The sequence below is a fragment of the Microcaecilia unicolor genome, chromosome 5 (assembly GCF_901765095.1).
Source record: "Microcaecilia unicolor chromosome 5, aMicUni1.1, whole genome shotgun sequence".
In the NCBI taxonomy this organism is placed as follows: domain Eukaryota; kingdom Metazoa; phylum Chordata; class Amphibia; order Gymnophiona; family Siphonopidae; genus Microcaecilia; species Microcaecilia unicolor.
Window position 1 is genome coordinate 166,128,017 of NC_044035.1, and position 18,644 is coordinate 166,146,660.

The window sequence follows — 18,644 nt, forward strand, 5'->3', positions numbered from 1 at the left end:
TTGCATAAGGGAATCTGTTAGGTCTTCATAACCCCCCTTTCTGATCCCACTCATCCTTTAATTCCATTCTTCAACCCCTCTTTCCCCCAGTTCTGATCCTCACCTGATCCCCTGACCAGGTCTCCCTCCCTCCACCTCTCAGACCCCTTGGGCAATCGCAGGACTTACCCAGAAGTAATCCTTAGATCTAGTGGGACAGGGCTAGAGTGGTCCCTTTCCCACTGCTGCCCTATCAGCTCTGGGTTTCAAAATGGCGGTACTGACCCTTAGCAGTAGACTTGCAATACTACTGCTAGGGGTCAAAAAGTCAACACTGCCATTTTGAAAGCCGGAGCTGATGAGGCAAGAGCGGAAAAGGAACCACTCCAATCTCCCTACTGTGTGCCTCCTTCCTAATCTTTCCCTTTTATGATTTTGGGTCCTCCTTCTCTGTTTCTAATCCTTGACTGTGTCTTATTGTCCGCTTACATGGCTTAGCAAAAGGACCCCTGAGTTTGAACTTACTTGATGTGATTTTTGTCATTACTTACGAACTGGTGTCAAGCTGGAAAGCAATATTAATCAGTGCATTTTTGTACTGGAGGACTAGGTCGCTGCTCAATATTGAAAACAAATGTGAAAAAAGCTTGGCAGAATGTAACTTGCACTTATTCAGGAAATCTAGACTGCCCCAATTTGATTGACTGCACTTTTTTGTCCTTTAGATTGTAAGCTCCTTCCAGCAGGGACTGTCCTCTGTGTTAAATTGTACAGCACTGTGTAACCCTGGTAGCGCTTTATAAATGTGAAGTAGTAGTAGTAGTAGTAACACATGAGACCTCACCACTAAGTGAATGGGTGGCAGTAAGGTCTCAGACCCAAAATGGACGCATGCCAATTTTCATTTTGCCGCACATCCATTTTCGCCCTCCTTCCAAAAAAGGCATTTTTTACAGGTACGCTGAAAAATGGATCTGCGCACATCCAAAACACGCTCCATGGTGCGACCACACCTCAAATATTGTGTTCAATTCTGGTCGCCGCATCTCAAAAAAGATATAGTGGAATTAGAAAAGGTGCAGAGAAGGGCAACGAAAATGATAAAGGGGATGGGATGACTTCCCTATGAGGAAAGGCTAAAGCGGCTAGGGCTCATCAGCTTGGAGAAAAGGCGGTTGAGGGGAGATATGATAGAGGTCTATAAAATAATGAGTGGAGTTGAACCGGTAGATGTGAAGTGTCTGTTCATGCTTTCCAAAAATACTAGGACTAGGGGGCACGCGATGAAGCTACAATATAGTAAATTTAAAACGAATCGGAGAAACGTTTTCTTCAAGAATGTGGTAAAGGCGGTTAGATTAGCGGAGTTTAAAAAAGGTTTGGACGGCTTCCTAAAGGAAAAGTCCATAGACCGTTATTAAATGGACTTGGGGAAAATCCACTATTTCTGGGATAAGCAGTATAAAATGTTTTGTATTTTTTGGGGATCTTGCCGGGTATTTGTGATCTGGATTGGCCACTGTTGGAAACAAGATGCTGGGCTCGATGGACCTTTGGTGTTTCCCAGTATGGCAATACTTATGTACTTATGTACAGTAGCGCAGGCCACTTTTTTGTGCACTTTAGTAAAAGGAGCCCTTAATCAAGCAGTGCCTCTAAATATCAGCTCTAACCAGCCACAGTGAAAGTGGACCATTGAAGGGTGGTTTGGGGGTGAAACAGGGTGATCCCAGAAGTTATATGTGCACCAGTGATATTTAGCTAACTGGCAAGTAGGGCATTGTAAATAGCAGCCTTAACTTTGGTTAGTTATGTGGATACGGAAATGAATATTGGCCGTATCTGCATAACGTCTGGGCATTGTGGCTAACCCAGATATTCAGTGTTGACGCCTGGACATGACCTGTCATTGAATAAGTACGTCTAACTTTGCCAGTGACACTACGCATTTTGCCGGCTCTTCTAACACCCAGTCAGTTGTTTTTCAGGATTATCACAAGGAATATGCATTTGCACCAGTGGCATAGCTACAAGGGGCCACAGGGCCTGCCCCCCCCCCCCAAATTGGCTCTGGGGCCCCCGGTTTGGCTGGCACTGGTCTCACATTACCTGTCTTCAGTCATGCTGTGCATGCTTATTGTAATGAAACTGAGAATGCGCGTGCTCAATTTCATTAAAACGAGCGTGCATGGCGTGACTGAAAACAGGACAGGCAATGAGAGACCAGTGCGGAACAAATGCTTCAGCTGTTTGGGGTTGGGGACCCCCCGCCAGCCAATGTGTACCGTCACAGTTGTGGCGGGGGGGGGGGGGGGGGGGAAGCGGCAGCGGGGGGCAGCAGCGTGGAGGCGGGCCAAAATGTGCTCCCTCACTTTGGGCTCTGGCCCCCCTCCCGTCGAGGTCTGACTACGCCCCTGATTTGCACACGGAAAATCTCCAATATATTGAAATCTATCACAAGTATATTTGTTATGGTAATCCTGAAAATCCGACCAGCTAGATGTGCCCCCTGGAAGGGTTTGAGAAGCACTGTTCTAGAGAAAAGCAATACGCTTTTATAGAGACTGGTGTTCTGACATACTACAAGACAGCTCATTGTGATATACTGCAGGGAACAGTGGATATGACATTAAGGCACTGGATTGTGGTACAGAGGACTGTGCTGTTAGAGGACAGGGCAGCATGCCGTGATATACTGCAGAGAACAGTGGATATGATAATCGTACTGATGGAAGAAAATGGCTTGAAGCACACATTACTATTTACTGAATGGATCATATAGAACAGCACGCTGGCATATTAGGCTGGTGATTCACCAGTGGTTGCTCAGTTGGCTGACCTAAAGCCTCTGATACCGAAGCACCTTATGCAATCAAACAGTTCTGTTGTTTTTTGTTTTTTTTTAAAGGACCCTCCCATTGTAATTGTTTGTGGAGAGATTATTTTTTGAAATAGTTAATGTCGCAGGAAGAATATTGTGTAACATGGATAGTTCATGAGGGAGAGTAGTAGAATTTGTGCTGGGGGGGGGGGGGGGGGGGTTCTGTCATTGAAAAATCTGAAACCTAAAGTGGTGACAAGCTCTATACACTGAAATTTTGGATAGATAGTATTAATGGACTGAATCACTGCTGTAAATCACAGGCCTACATATTTTGGTCATCTGCTGTTTTTATTTTACTCATTATATTCATATTCATCCATTTTATGCTTTTTTTCCTCCTTTTTTTGTCCCCTTCCCCAATGTCTGTCTCTCCTTCCATATGTTTTTTCCTACCTTACCCCCCTACCCCCCCCCCCAGAAACAATTCCCTTTCCTCTTTGTTTAAAGCAAGAACCTCATGAAGCCTCTATCACTCCTTTCACCCCTACCTCACTGGCCAGCTCAGGGCTAGCTGAGCTCCAGCCCCTCCAGATGGCCCTTTCGGTTGATGCGTCCATGCCTGCATACAACGTCTTCCCTCACCATGGCCCCTCCTATGAGCAGTTCAGCAGCCAGCCTCTGAGAGCAGGTACCAAACTAACCAGCATCATTAGTGAATGCAGAGATCGTAGGCTGCATTTGTTGGGAACATAAGCTGTGGGAGCTGTTCCTAGGGGGGTTGCAGCACCATAGAATTTTCTCTGCTGCTTCTCCCTCAGTTCACTGGCTGCTTACCCACCTGCCTGAGAAATTTTAACTGGAGAAATGGGGGGGGGGGGGGGCACATAACTTGGCCTTACTGTAGAAATTATAAGCTAGATTTGCTAAAAGGTGCTACTGGATTAATCACGCTCTAGAATGCATTAACGTGTGTTAATTATCACAGGTTTCATTTTATGCAATGGGACCTAATTACTAATAATGCATACAAATTGCATTACTGTGTGGGGGAAAATAGGGTAACACGCTGTAGTAAATCCAGCCTTATATTTGGTCAGGGATCAACAGTGGATGAAAACATTTGAATATTTACGTTCTGTCGCAAACAAGGATTGCTATCATCACCTTCATGGTAGCTTTGTCAAAGGATGTAGCCTGCTAACTAAAAGGGATGTGCACAGCCAAAAACATTTTAGTTTATATTTGGAATTTTGGGAAATTTTCTCAATGTTTGGGTGGATTTTTTGGTACTTTTAAAATTGGTACTTTTAAAACTTTTTTGTTCAATGAAAAATGTTGAAGGATCTTTACAGCTTCTTTAAGTACACAAATAGATTGTATGCACATTAATTCTTAGGTTAACAGCCGTTAAATTGAGTTTGAACATACTAAATTTTTTTAATGCATACTAACAAATCAAGGGGTCTTTTTGCTAAGCTGCAGTAAAAATAGACTTTAGCCTGCCCTTACATGGGTCTATCCCATGCCCTAAAACCATTTTTACACAGCCATAAAAATGCCTTTTTTCTATTTTTTTGCTTTAATGTCCATGCACAAATATTGCCATTAGCGTGTGCTCATTTTTAAAAGCTATCACGTGAGCACTTACTGCTGCCCATTCTGAAGGCGTAAGGGCTCACGAGGTATCCATGCGCTAACCAGTTAGCATGAGGTAATGTAGATGTGCTAACTGGTTAGTGCAAGAACACCCACTCTCTGCCGTTTGACACATCCCCTCAAAAAAAAAAACCTTAGAAAACATTTTTAGTGCAGATTTCAAAGTTACCACAGGATGCCTGAGCATGCCCTGCAGTACTCCATTTTTTTTACTGCATTAGACATGTGTTAGCCTCTAATTCAGCTTAGTAAATGAGGCCTCATGCATGCTGATGAATTCATGCTCCTAATAACTGCTTAGATACCTGACTAGATTGCTGTCTACCTCAAAGCAGTTAAAATTACATGCAAGTTTTCACAATCTGCATACTTTTAAAGCCAGATTTTTAAAAAAGCATTTCCAGGTTTATGCTTACATTAGTGGCGTAACCAACAAGTGTACATTTGAATTTTCAAATGTGCACGTCAGGTATGAAATATGTGGGAACTTTTAGGGCCAGGTATGTGCTAGGAAATTTTCAAAGGAACACTTCCTGCGTTGTTTTCTTTTAAAATCTGGCTACAAGTTATGGACACCAAAGTAGCCTTGTGTTTTGCAACAATGCTCCCATGAAGCCTTTGTCATTCATGAGGTAGAAGTATCCTAAAATAGAATTCCATTTCAAAGATCATTGCGTTGGGAATACCTGTTGGGTGCCTTCCATCTTGAAATGGAAAGAGGAGGAGGCATGGAATTTGAAGCCATTCTTGTTTTGGAATTGGAAATTGATAAGTGAGGCCTGGTTTGGCATGATATTTGTGGCCTTGGTTGTCTGATACATATGCTTCAAACATAAGGGAGTTTAGAAACAATGTGAGCATGTAGAACAGCGGTTGACACGCTCATGTAGGTGTTTATAATATTGCCTCATTTGGAAGACGTGGAGGGGCATAATCAAAAGGGGCACCCAAGTTTTCCTGAGGACGTCCTCGCAGGACGTCCCGGCGAAGGGACGGGGAAACCCGTATTATCGAAACAAGATGGGCTTCCATCTTTCATTTCGATAATACGGTCGGGGATGCCCAAATCGTGAAATTTAGGTCGACTTTAGAGATGGTCGTCCTTAGAGATGGTCATCCCCGATTTTCGCCGATAATGGAAACCGAAGATGCCCATCTCAGAAACGACCAAATCCAAGCCATTTGGTCATGGGAGGAGCCGGTATTCATAATGCACTGGTCCCCCTGACATGCCAAGACAGCAACCGGGCACCCTAGGGGGCACTGCAGTGGACTTCAGAAATTGCTCCCAGTTGCATAGCTCCCTTACCTTGGGTGCTGAAACCCCCAACCTCCCCCCAAAACCCACTCCCCACAACTGTACAACACTACCATAGCCTTAAGGGGTGAAGGGGGGCACCTACATGTGAGTACAATGGGTTTGTGGTGGGTTTTGAAGGGCTCACATTTACCACCACAAGTGTAATAGATGGGGGGGGGGATGGGCCTGGGTCTGCCTGCCTGAAGTGCACTGCACCCACTAAAACTGCTCCAGGGACCTGCATACTGCTGTCATGGAGCTGGGCATGATATTTGAGGCTGGCAAAAAATATTTTTAAAGTTTTTTTTAGGGTGGGAAGGGGTTAGTGACCACTGGGGGAGTAAGGGGAGGTCATCCCCAATTCCCTCCTGTGGTCATCTGGTCAGTTTGGGCACCTGTTTGAGGCTTGGTCATAAGAAAAAATGGACTAAGTAAAGTCGCCCAACTGCTCGTCAGGGACGCCCTTCTTTTTTCCATTATCGGTCGAGGATGCCCATCTCTTAAGCACGCCCCCGTCCCGCCTTTGGTACGCTGCCAACAAGCCCCCGTGAACTTTGTTCATCCCCGTGACAGAAAGCAGTTGAGGACGCCCAAAATCCGCTTTCGATTAAGCCGATTTGGACGACCCTGGGAGAAGGACGCCCATCTCCCGATTTGTGTCGAAAGATGGGCACCCTTCTCTTTCAAAAATAAGCCTGATAGCTTCTACTTTCATATGATATATGTGCAGCCTTCTCCCTCTAAGTTGAGTGGGAGTCCTCCACTTACAGTCCTGCCAGTGGGGGGTGCTGTTTCACTATCACATTTTCAACAGTGAGGGACAAGCAAGCTCTGCAGGACTCCAGGAAACCTGCCTGTCCCTAGCAATTGAAAACAATACTGAAACACCACCGCCTACTGGCAACAATGCAGTTGAGGGACTCTTGCTCAGCTTAGAGGGAACAGTGATGTTCAGACATTTCTAGAGGAAAAGAATGGATGGAGAGGGGGGAGATTGGCGCTTATGCATCTACCTTATATAGCATGAGTAATGACTTTCAGCAGCACATACACACATTCTATAAGCTTACACGTGCAACTTAGCACTTAGCGTGCAAAGTTCCACACAGAAGTTATAGAATCCAGTCAGTTTAGCTGCTAATTAAAATTAACCAACAAATTGGCTTTAACTGGTGTTAACTGGTGCTAATTATAACCAATTTGTAGTTATTTATGTAGCTGCTCTTAGTCGGTATAGATATTCTACAAATTAAGCACGTAAAATCCATAGCACACAACTTCAAGGGGACGTGGAACTGAGTTATAAGCCTAGCAGACAGCGGTTATGCGTGAGCATTTACACCAGCCACTGAGGTCACTTAGGTGCTCGCATGTAAAGTTAGATGCGTAACTGCAGACTTACACAAGTATTCTGTAACAGCAAGTACACTGTTAAGCACTTATTCTACAAAGTTTATGCTCCTAAATTTACACTTCTAAATTTCTAGCATAACCTATGCTCCTACATACATTTAGGAGCTTAAATTACACTCCTAAATTTATGAGCATAAACTTATGAACGTAAATTTAGGAGCATATATTATGCTTCTAAATTTATTAGTGTAAATTTTAGGAGCATAAACTTTGTAGAATAAGGTCCTACTTGCCTATATAGAATTCATGCTTAGCTGACATCATCCTGGCACCTAATTTTAGGGGACCTGAAGAGAATTACCCCCATTGTTACTTCAGCCTCAGAGCAGGTGTAACTTTCAGCAGGAGCTTTTGGGGAGGCAATTTTATAAAACCAAAGAAAACCACCCAAAGGTGGAGGTGCGCTAGTTCCCTACGTCAGAAGGATGCGGAAGCAAAAAGCAGGGAGATTAGGCTCTTCTCAAACACTGGAGGAGACGTAATAATGGAAACAGAGTCTTTATTGCAAGAAAGACTCTGTTTCCATTATTACATCTCCTCCGGTGTTTGAGGAGAGCCTACTCTCCCTGCTTTTTGCTGCCGGCAACTCCTATACAGATCTTGCGAAATTAACTACTTTCTCGTAACCCTGTACCTTTACACCACCCACATCACTTTCAATTTATTGCACTTTACTGTTTCAAATTTTGTAAGCCACATTGAGCCTGCCAGCGGTGGGAAACTGTGGGGTATAAATGATATAAATAAATAAATAAATAAATGCATACATAAAGACACGTGCGCATATCTTGCCTTTCTAAAATAGGCATAGCGTATGCATCTAAGTGCCTTTACAGCCCAGGTGCCTTGTTATAAAATTACCCTCAAAATGTGGCTTGTCGTTATTGCGGTATGCATTAAGAGAAGACACCTATAGTAGGTCCACGACCTCTGCTCTGAACATGCCACCCTCTTCAGGGGTGGGAAAGGCAGTCAGATGCAAATTGCATTCTATCCTGAGTTTTCTTACTGTGAAGGCGCCATGTTGTTTTTCAAACTTGAGATTTAAGTATTTGAATTTGTTGGCCTCTAGCATCAGACCAAGGACCATAACAGCGAACTGAGGGGTCCTTTTACAAAGGCGCGGTAGGCTCTGTGCGCATACAGTGTGTGCCAAAACGAGACTACCGCTGTGATAAATTATTTTTTAATTTCCTACCGCATGTAGTGTTTCAGCATTAATCGGCAGTTGGTGCGCACCGACCGGTCACCGCGTGTGTAGTGGGTGAGCCTTTACCGCTAGATCAATGGGTGGTGTTAAGGGCTCAGGCCATAAATAGGCGCGTGCTAGTTTCAATTTTACCGCAGGCCCTTTTCCCGGCCCATTGAATAAAAAGCCCTTTTTCCAAGGTGCGGTAAAAACTGCCCCGGCACGTGCCACCACACGCTCCCATACTACTGCAGGCCACTTTTTGCCGCAGCTTAGTAAAAGGACCCCTGTAAGAGCAGCTGTCCTTCCTGCTCTAGTAGAAAATCCTCACTCTTTTAGTCTGGTTGCTCCTTTTCCTCTTTCTCTAAGTTCATTCTGTGACTTACAGTGCTCCATCAGTGGAGTCTAATCCTGATCTGGGATGGAGGGCCACCAATTCAGTCTATATATTGAGTCAGCCAATTGCTCCTAGAGTTTTAGTCAATGCCCTGACCCCCTGAATCAACAATTATAACTGTCCTGAGTATTGAGATTACTGATTCAATGACTTCATAAGGAGAAGGAAAGGACAACACATTAATCTTTGTATCCAGTCGTCCCAGAGGCATGTCACCACCTCCTGGACCCTGGATGGGATGCATTCTGTAGGGGTCAGCATAGACAAGGCTACTGTATAAAAAAAATCACTGAGGAGAAAAGCGGCACAAAGATTGAAGCTTGTTAGCTTGGGTATCCAGTATCTGATATGACTTTAGTCCAGGGTTTCTCAGCCCAGTCCTCAGGCTACCCCTTGCCAGTCTTGTTTTCAGGATATCCACAGTGAACGTGCATGAGCTCAGTTTGTTTACAATGGAAGTAGTGCATACAAATGTACCCCCATGCATATTCATTATGAATATCCTGAAAATCCATCTGGGTGGGGGTATCCCAAGGCATGGGTTAAGAACCACTGTTTTTGTCCATTGAAACACAATTACAATTAGCAGCAAACCACCTTTTCCCTTTGGCCTTATTTCAAAAGCACTGTTCAAAAGCAAACAGCCATTGTTGCTTAGGTTTACTGACAGCCTAGAGCAAACAAGCGTGTTTTCCAAAGGAGGGAAAGAACAGAAATACAAGCTTCATTAATCCCTAGCAATAACCCTAATCAAGGATGTTGGAGCTAGGACAGTGGTGATGGAACAGATACTCCCCTACTTGCACTACTGAAATGAATCCAGAGTAAACCATCCATCGCAACATATTGTAAAAACCCCTAAACGCATTCCATTTAAACATTTGAATTTTATTAACATAGATACAGTAGTGCAACATCATTTTGCTTATGCTTTGCATTTCCAGTCGATGGTCATTTAAAAGAACCTGAAGCTCATTACCTGATAAAAAGAGGATAAACAAAAATGAAGAGTATTAATATATCTGGAGTTCCAATGTATCTCTTTTGTTTTTGGTTCTCCGAATTTCTAGGTCGGGACATGGCAAGTACAACCCTTCCGGGTTATCCACCTCATGTGCCCCCTACAGGACAAGGCAGCTATCCAACCTCAACTCTCGCAGGAATGGTACCTGGTAGGTCAACACAAGTTTATATAAACCCTTTCAGGGCAAGTCTATAACTGCACTCTTCTAGTAATACACACCACAAGCCACAAGCATGTAAGTGCTGAGATAATTAGTACCTACCTATTTCAGAGTAGAAGCTTATTATCAACTGTTTTATGATGATAGTTGTATATTATAGTTTGTGAATTTTTCTTATGAATGTTTTCTTGTAAGCTGCCTGGAATCACAGATAGTGCAGGACTTAAATTTGTTAAATAAATATGTGCATTATAGGCTAGTCTATAAACTAGTGTGTAAGTACATTAGTGCGTCACTGGAAGGGGGTATAGATGTGTTAAGTACATGGGCACATCTCCAGGTTATGCGTGTAACTTACAGAATACTGTATGTTATGCATTTGATTGCCCCTAGATGCTCTCATGTCTGCCATTGACCTGGAGTGAGTGTACCAAACATTGTGTGCACATCTTTGGGCTTATGCTTGTATTCTATAATGGCATCTTTGCACACAGATGTCATTATAGAACCACCTAACGTGGTGCTCAGTTTATTTTATTTATTTATGGATTGGGATTTATTAACTGCTTTTATGAAGAGATTCACCCAAGGTGGTGTACAGCAGGTACTGTTTAACAAAAAACACACAATTTTGTTAACAACATAACAATGGTAACATGACCAAATATAAATATAAGTACAGCCAATGAGGTAAACGAAAAAGGGCAATGACAATGATAAAGGGGTTGGGATGACTTCCCTATGAAGAAAGGCTAAAGTGGCTAGGGCTCTTTAACTTGGAGAGGAGATGGCTGAGAGGAGATATGATAGAGATAAGATACTGAGTGGAGAGGAACAGGTAGACGTGAATCGCTTGTTTACTCTTTCCAAAAATACAAGGACTAAGGGGCACACAATGAAGCTACTAAGTAGTAAATTGAAAACAAACTGGAGAAAATTTCACTCAACGTGTAATTCGTTGCCAGAGAATGTGGTAAAAGCTGTTAGCTTAGCAGGGTTTTAAAAAGGATTGGTTAATTTCCATTAAAAAAAAGTCCATAAGCCATTATTTTATTTATTTATTTATTTTGGTTCTTATATCCCACATAATCCAAATACCAGTTATTCAGTTCTATGTGGCTTACAACAGTTAAGTAACTGTTAAAGCAAATTAGCTAGAGTTCAAAGGATTTTACAGAAACACTAGAATTTGATGGATAAAATACCCATTTCAGGAATTTTTCAAAGAGAAAAGTTTTCAGAAATTTTCAGAATATTAAATAGTTAGAAATTCATTTAATTTCAACTGGTAAATCATTCCACCATTTAGTGCCTATGTGAGAGAAATGTTTGCAGAATATAAACTTGACACTGATGTTTTTATAGTTAGGATAGTGAAACGTAAGGTATTTTCTGGATTTTACGGATGCATAAGATGGACTTGGGAAAATCCACTGTTTATTTTTAGGATAAGCAGCATAAAATCTGTTTTACTATTTTGGGGTCTTGCCAGGTGCTTGTGACCTGGGTTGGCCACTGTTGGAAACAGGATACTGGGCTTAATGGTCCTTCCCTCTGTCCCAGTATGGCAACACTTATGTTCTTTTGGCAAATTGAAACTTAGTAATAGGACTAACATGAAACTGTATCAGAAATCTACACAATAATATATCAGAAACATGATAAATATCAGTTAAATACAAAGAATACCATAATAGACAGCACAAAACATTCAAATAATATAGATATAATACAATGTCAGCATACTAGCAATGGAACACTTAAGCATGCTTTAGAACATTTGAATAAAATAGATATGATGACAAAACCTCATACAAAACAAGCTTCGCTTACATATGGATCAAAAACTGGAACTCCCTCCCAAGAGACCTAAAATACAAGAACAACTACCAACAATTCAGAAAACACCTGAAAGGCCACTTCTTCAAAACAACCTACCTTCCGGACGATCCCACAACCTCACAACCACTCGAACAACACCCCCACAATCACGAACCTCAAAACGAACAAAATGTAGAATGGAAAAAAAGAAAGAAGAAGTGAAACTGGTCCTGATACAATCACATCGCAAGACTCAGAACACTTGATCCCCCCCCCCCCCCAAAGAAAACACACCTCATCCCTTCCTTCTATGCCTCAGAACCCGCTAACTGCTGTTCTCTTTAATATCTGTAAGCCACATTGAACCTACTACTAGGAAGGTAAATGTGGGGTACAAATGCAATTAATGCAGATACATAGGTAGGAATAAGATGGGTAGTACAAAGTCGATTGGGATAGATGGGTGGCTAAACTCAAGGCAAGTTATAGAATTGCCCCCTTTGTCTTTATAATGACACCAATTGTCTTTTTTTAGTCACCCAATGACTAAAGAGAAGTAGTCATAAAGTATATTAAAAAGCTTTCTCTTTTAGGAGCAATATTACCTCTTATTATTAATAGTGGTAGCTCAAGGGGAGTTACTTTCAGATATAGTAGACATTACCCTTTCCTCAGAAGACTTACAGGGGCCGATATTCAGATTGCGGGAGGGAGCCCGGCTAACTCCCGCGGTCGGTGATCAGCCCAGATATTGAATGTCGGGCCATTTCCCGAGACCAGCATTAAGTATCTGGTTTATTTTTGACCGGTTTAAACTTAACCGGCTATGTTACTATTTGGAGATAGCCGGCTAAGTCTAAGCTGGCCAAAGATATTCCAGCTATTACGTGACCTGATGTAGCCGCTGACAATAAATAGCCAGCTATGTGCTGAATATTCAGGGATAGCTGGCTATATTGCTCGATATAGCCAGTTATTTCCTAGCCACTAACAAGGAATATCCAGTGGGGGATAGCTGGTTATCCCCTGATGAATATCGCTGGATAGCCGGTTAAGTGCCATTTAATCTGCCAGGTGCCATTCCTGGCTGGTTAAATGGTTTTGCATATCGGGGCCACAATCTAAAGGTCAATATTCAACCAGCAGCAGTCAGTATTTCTTTAAATGCTAGCCACCGCCAGCTAGAATAGACCTGGGTATTCAGCGCCAGGCTCTATCTGGGCACTGGCACAAAATATCTGGCTCTTCGGTTGTGCCCAGAAGTTATGAGTGGAGGAGTAGCCTAGTGGTTAGAGCACCAGTCTTGACATCCAGAGGTGGCTGGTTCAAATCACCTTCAGAAAAATCCAAATAAATTTAAATAAATAAATAATGTGTATAACTGATATTCAGTGCCCCATACCTGCATAGTTAACTGGGCAAAGTTAGGCCTTCTATTTTAAGTGCCTATGCAGAAACTTCCACACAGTATCACTTGTGCCCACATATCTCCCAGCTCTGCTATGCCCAGACTCCACCCTGGACCACCCCACCCCCAGCATTAACTCTAGGGAATTCTGTGGCAGTCATAGGGGAGCTACACGATGTAAGGGAGGTTCCACATTAGGAGTCATGGCCCAGGAAAAGGATCTAGGTGTCATTGTTGATGATATGTTGAAACCTTCTGCTCAGTGTGCAGCAGCAGTGGCCAGGGAAATGGGACTTGATATACCACCTTTCTGTGGTATTTTGCAACTACATTCAAAGCAGTTTACATATATATAGGTACTTATTTTGTACCTGGGGCAATGGAGGGTTAAGTGACTTGCCCATAGTCACAAGGAGCTGCAGTGGGAATTGAACCCAGTTCACCAGGATCAAAGTCCACTGCACTAACCACTAGGCTACTCCTCCACAAGTAGAAGGTTAGGAATTATTAAGAAAGGAATGGAGAACAAACTGAGAATATTATAATGCCTTTGTATTGCCCCATTGTGTGAGCACACCCCGAATACTGTGTACAATTCTGGTCACTTCATCTCAAAAAAGATATAGCGGAATTAGAAAAGTACAGAGAAGGGCATCAAAAATGATAAAGGGGATGAGATGACTTCCCTATAAGAAAAGCTAAAGAGTCTAGGGCTCGTCAGCTTGGAGAAGAGTCATCTGAAGAGCAATATGGAGTGCGGGAGTAGCCTAGTAGTTAATGCAGTGGGCTGAGAACCTGGAGAACTGGTTTCATTCACATTGTCAATCCCTGTGACCCTGGGAAAGTCACTCCGTGCAGGTCTTATTCTGCCGTCATCTACTATGTTACTATGTTGCACGTTACCTAACCCTCCATTGATTGTGAGCCCACTAGGGACAGAGAAAGTACCTGTATATAATAAATGTAAAAACTGCATTCGTTGTGCCACAGAAAGGCAGTATATCAAATTCATACTTGTTTTATAATCAGCAAGGTTGTCCAAGTAAGTGCCCCTGAATATCCCTTCCCAACCCACTCAGCATGACTTAACTAGGCAGGAGCCTGTCCTGCCCATTTAAATCATTTTGAATGTCAGGCCCAAGTTTGCACCTGAGGCATTGAGGGTTAAGTGACTTGACTACATACCGGTGGGATCTGAGTGCTGACATCTCTGGTTCTCAGCCTACTAATCGAATCACTAGGCCACCCCTCCACTCCACTGGTTGGATTGATGATTAGTTTCAAGGAAGTCCATAGGTTCATCAAGTTCATCATTTCAATTACCTTATCTCTATTCAGCAATTCATTGTAAGATGATTGTGTAGCCAGTTCAGCTGTAGCTTAGAAACTAATTTCATCTCATTACCAAATATGTAGATCAGAGAAATCCCTGGATCAGCACCTTTTCTCCAAAACTATGTGGTAGGCATTTCTGCTATGCTGTTACAACATCACTTTTTGCCTCTACTTATATGAAGAATCTATCCTTTTGCAGCTGGGTTGCAATCCTTTTCTGTTATGTTATATTAAGCCAGTTCTTGTATTCTGCCTAAACCTATACAGTTCAAGGACGGATTCCATAAAACAAGAACCAGACCAGTGTGTCTGGGAATTACAAAAAAGATTATAACATTCAAAGATACAATTAATTAAACAACAGATAAACCAGCTTTACAGAACAGAAAAGCTTTCAAGTTCTTTGTAAACCTAACATAATGAACATATAATCTTAAACAGAAAGGAAGTTGATTCTATAAATTAACTAGCTGGTATTGAAATAGAGGAAGAATGGTGCCTAACCAATTTAAGTCCCCTAAACATTGGATACCTAAGTTGAAAAAGACTATGAGTTCTATATCTTTCAGTGGAACCTTGTAATACTACTACTACTGCTAATCATTTCTATAGCCCTACTAGACATACACAGCACTGTACACATAATATGCAGGTACTTTTCTCTGTCCCTAGAGAGCTCACAATCTTACTTTTTTCTACCTGGGGTAACGAAGGGTTAAGTGACTTGTCCAAGTTTCACAGGAAGCTGCAGTGGGAATCAAAACCAGGTTACCAGTATCAAAGCCTGTTGATTTAACCATTTGGTATAAAGTCACTAGGTCTTACATATAAACAGTCATGTCACCTGTTAAGATTTTAAAAGTGGTGTCACCCAGTTTAAATTGTATTCTTTCGGCAACAGGTAACCAGTGAAGTTTAAAATAAAAAGGCGGGAGTGTTTCAGATTTAGATACACCAAAAAACAATCTTACTGCCGAATATTGAACTAGTTGTAACTGATGAATTAGTGATTTAGAGCAAGGAGCTAAACTAAGATTGCAATAATCTAGTCTGGAAAGAATTAATGATTGTACCAGAATCCTAAAAACCTTAGAACTAACTTCTAATAGCTCTGAGTTTTCTCAGAATAATAAACGACTGTTTAATAGTTGATTGAACATACTCATATATAGTTAATAAATTATCAACTTGTACCCCCAAGATTTTAGAGTGTAGGTCTAAAGGCAAGGTATTCCCATCTAAAGATATGATTTCAGTATATCATGAATCTGATTTTGAACCAAGCCGTAAAAACTTGGTTTTATTCTTGTTAAGTCTAACTCTATGAGTTGAAATCCAGTCATGTACTGTGTTAACACAAACTTTAATAAAGGATAATGTATCAGACCACAATTGGGGAAACAGGCAGTATCACGGTAATATCATTTGCATAGATGAAATATTTTATCCCAATGAGGGTTAGCACTACTCTTGAGGAGTTACTCCCTTGGTTTGTTTGTTAGTTGGAGGATCACCTGACTTGTGAGACTATGATGGCCATACCAGCTATTAGAACTAGGACTCGACCAATGGCATAAAACATGAATGATCACACTAGAAGAAGCTCATGTGCAGAATAAGACTGAAAAAAATCCATGGATGTTCCAGATCTGTGAACAGTAGAAGAGTTACTTATCTGAATCTTAGACATGATTAATAATGGCTCTGCTTTTCAATGTCTTCCATGTTGCTTGGGAGCCCCTGGTCTCATAGGTGCTTCCTGCAGGGAGTTCCCGGGTGAAAAGATGTGGGTCATCAGGCAGGAAATGTGTTTGTGAAAATACAAGAAGTCTTCTGCAGAGAACACAAGCTGCTGCAGAGGGCTAGCGGGAGGGTGAGGGGAGAGGGGAGTAGTTAAACAAAATTCAATGCTGATGAGCAAATTACACTTGTTTCATTAGTGATCGGGGAAGGAGATAGCTCAGTTCTTCTTGGTCACAGTTGAGCTCAAAAGCTCATTATCCTGCTGCATGCATGCTTTCACTCCTCGTCAATAAACACTTTCCAGTGGCCGCTGTCCTACCTTGCACCCCCCCCCCCCCCCCCCCCACCACTCCCCCAGCTCTCACATACACTCCCTACATCTGTTCTGCAGTGCCTCTTTCTCCTCTACTTAACCTGTAGTCTGGGATCACTGTAAACAGTTTAGGTTCACAACACAAAAGGAAGGGAGGGAGAAACCTTGAAATATCAAAATGCTTTTCTCTTGCCTGAGGAGAAGGAAATGAAAGGAGTTAAATAAGTGCTTCAGTGGTTTGAAATCTTATATGGTTCCATGTACTTTCTCTCAGGTTTTTTTTTTCTTGATTTTGTATTTTCTTCCCCCTTTATCTTCCTTTTATCCTTTTCCCTTGCTCAGTTTATGCCATTATCTCTCTCATTTCTCTCCAACGTATTTTCCCTTGTTGTACAGTCAAAGTCAATAACCCTCCTTTCCTGTTTCCTTATACTGACTGCCATGGCATTTTGTCTCAAGCGAAATGAATATAAACTGCTGTTTTTTCTCCCTTAGTGTTGGGGTAGAGGGAGGAGAGTGCTAATGGAAAGGGACATTTACTATTTGTTATTGCAGGGACATGATTCTTCTAAACTGCTCAAGGAATACTTTGATTTGCATTCTGTCGGGTAGAAGACTTTGTGGACAGCACATTAAAAGTCTCATCATAAGCATGTCAGAAGCGCACAACACTTAGGTCAATATTCAAAGCCAGCGATGATCTCATTTTTTCAGAAACTGGCCATGCATGGAATATGGGAACAAAAAGAAGCACCAAGCGCCTCCAAAAATGGGACACGATTTCCAAAAATGGGAGAGCTGTTTGTTTGCTTGTACTAAGGGACAGTCTTTGCTTTGCTTTCATTGAGAGAAAACACAGGAGTGTGTATAAGGATAAGTCCCATTGCTGCACATTGAATCTATCAGTTGCCACATCACATTTGACCCCTGATGCAGATTCTGTGCGCTGAAACACGGCCCGTGTCGGGTCATTTATTGAAGACTGTTTTTCAAGTTAAACCATTAAAGAAATTGTGTCCCATTTTTGGAGGCTCTTGGTGCTTCTTTTTGTATTCTGGATTCTGTTGTGTACTCTGGACCCTCTCTGTGTTGTTTTATGCATGGAATAAGGTCACCGCCGAGGAGCAATTCTAAAAAAGGATGCTACCATTTAGCTGCCAAAATTAAGCGGGTATGAAACTTCTTTTGTGATGGCATTTATGCATGTAATTGGACTTCATAGAATAAGAGTGAAAGTTAGCATCAATGTGCCTAGAGCCAACCCTACATACTTCTTCCTGCTACAGTGACCACAACACTGTCTCAGAGGTAGTCCGACCAAATTGTTAGGGGTGTGGGTCTCGGTTATGCATTCTCTTTAGTGTGTGTTTGTGCTGACTCCGCCTCTCCAGCATCCTTTCAACCTATGCTTGAGGAGGGGAAAGAGCTTTCCTGAGGACAGAGTAAAAATTGTGCATATTCTGATTCATATTATTTTTTTAATTTCCATGACTCCATATATAAGCCCTCTTTTGTAGAGTGCCTAGACAAATGCCTACCTAAAGTCTGGAAGGTGGGAGAAAGGGGCCATAAGTTATTTATTTGGTGGGTTTCATGAATGAGTGGTGCTCAATAAAGATTCATATATTAATCGTCCGGCTGGAAGTGGTTCACTCCCTACTCTTGGATTGTTCTTCATTTATTTGGTGGGACCAGGGCTGGGGCCAACATTAAGGCTGGAGGGCTGGGCAAGACAGGCATCAGACTATCCATCCACACAAGAACCAGACCACACCATGAAGTAACTCAAAACTGGAACTTTACTATCAACTGATGGATGGAAACAATGAAAAGTCATATCAAACACCAACTTGTATACCCGTTCCTCCTGCTCACATTTCTTAAACTCAAGGCCACACAGGGTAGGCTGATGGTATTCAAACAGATGGTGATTACAGTTCAGTGAGAGGTAACACTTAGACAAGTTGATGGTTAACACAAATGTAATACCTTAGCTGTTGTAGCCTGGTACAGTTAAAGATATTTCTTCCTTTAGTTATTTCTTTTACTCTGCCATAGATTTTTTTTTTTTTTTTACATTTG

At 42.0% G+C, this 18,644-nt stretch overlaps 1 protein-coding gene across 14 annotated transcripts in view; it reads left to right on the forward strand.

Moving 5' to 3' along the window:
* PAX2 (paired box 2) overlaps nucleotides 1-18,644 on the forward strand; it is a 321,986-nt gene that overhangs the window by 292,807 nt on the left and 10,535 nt on the right. For 7 of the 14 annotated variants that reach the window (XM_030203535.1, XM_030203533.1, XM_030203538.1 and 4 more), the window contains 2 exons: nucleotides 3,282-3,491; nucleotides 9,829-9,930. In XM_030203535.1, coding sequence (XP_030059395.1) covers nucleotides 3,282-3,491; nucleotides 9,829-9,930 — 312 coding nt within the window. The remainder of the gene's footprint in view (nucleotides 1-3,281; nucleotides 3,492-9,828; nucleotides 9,931-18,644) is intronic. The other 7 variants (XM_030203541.1, XM_030203540.1, XM_030203543.1 and 4 more) reach the window with 1 other exon arrangement.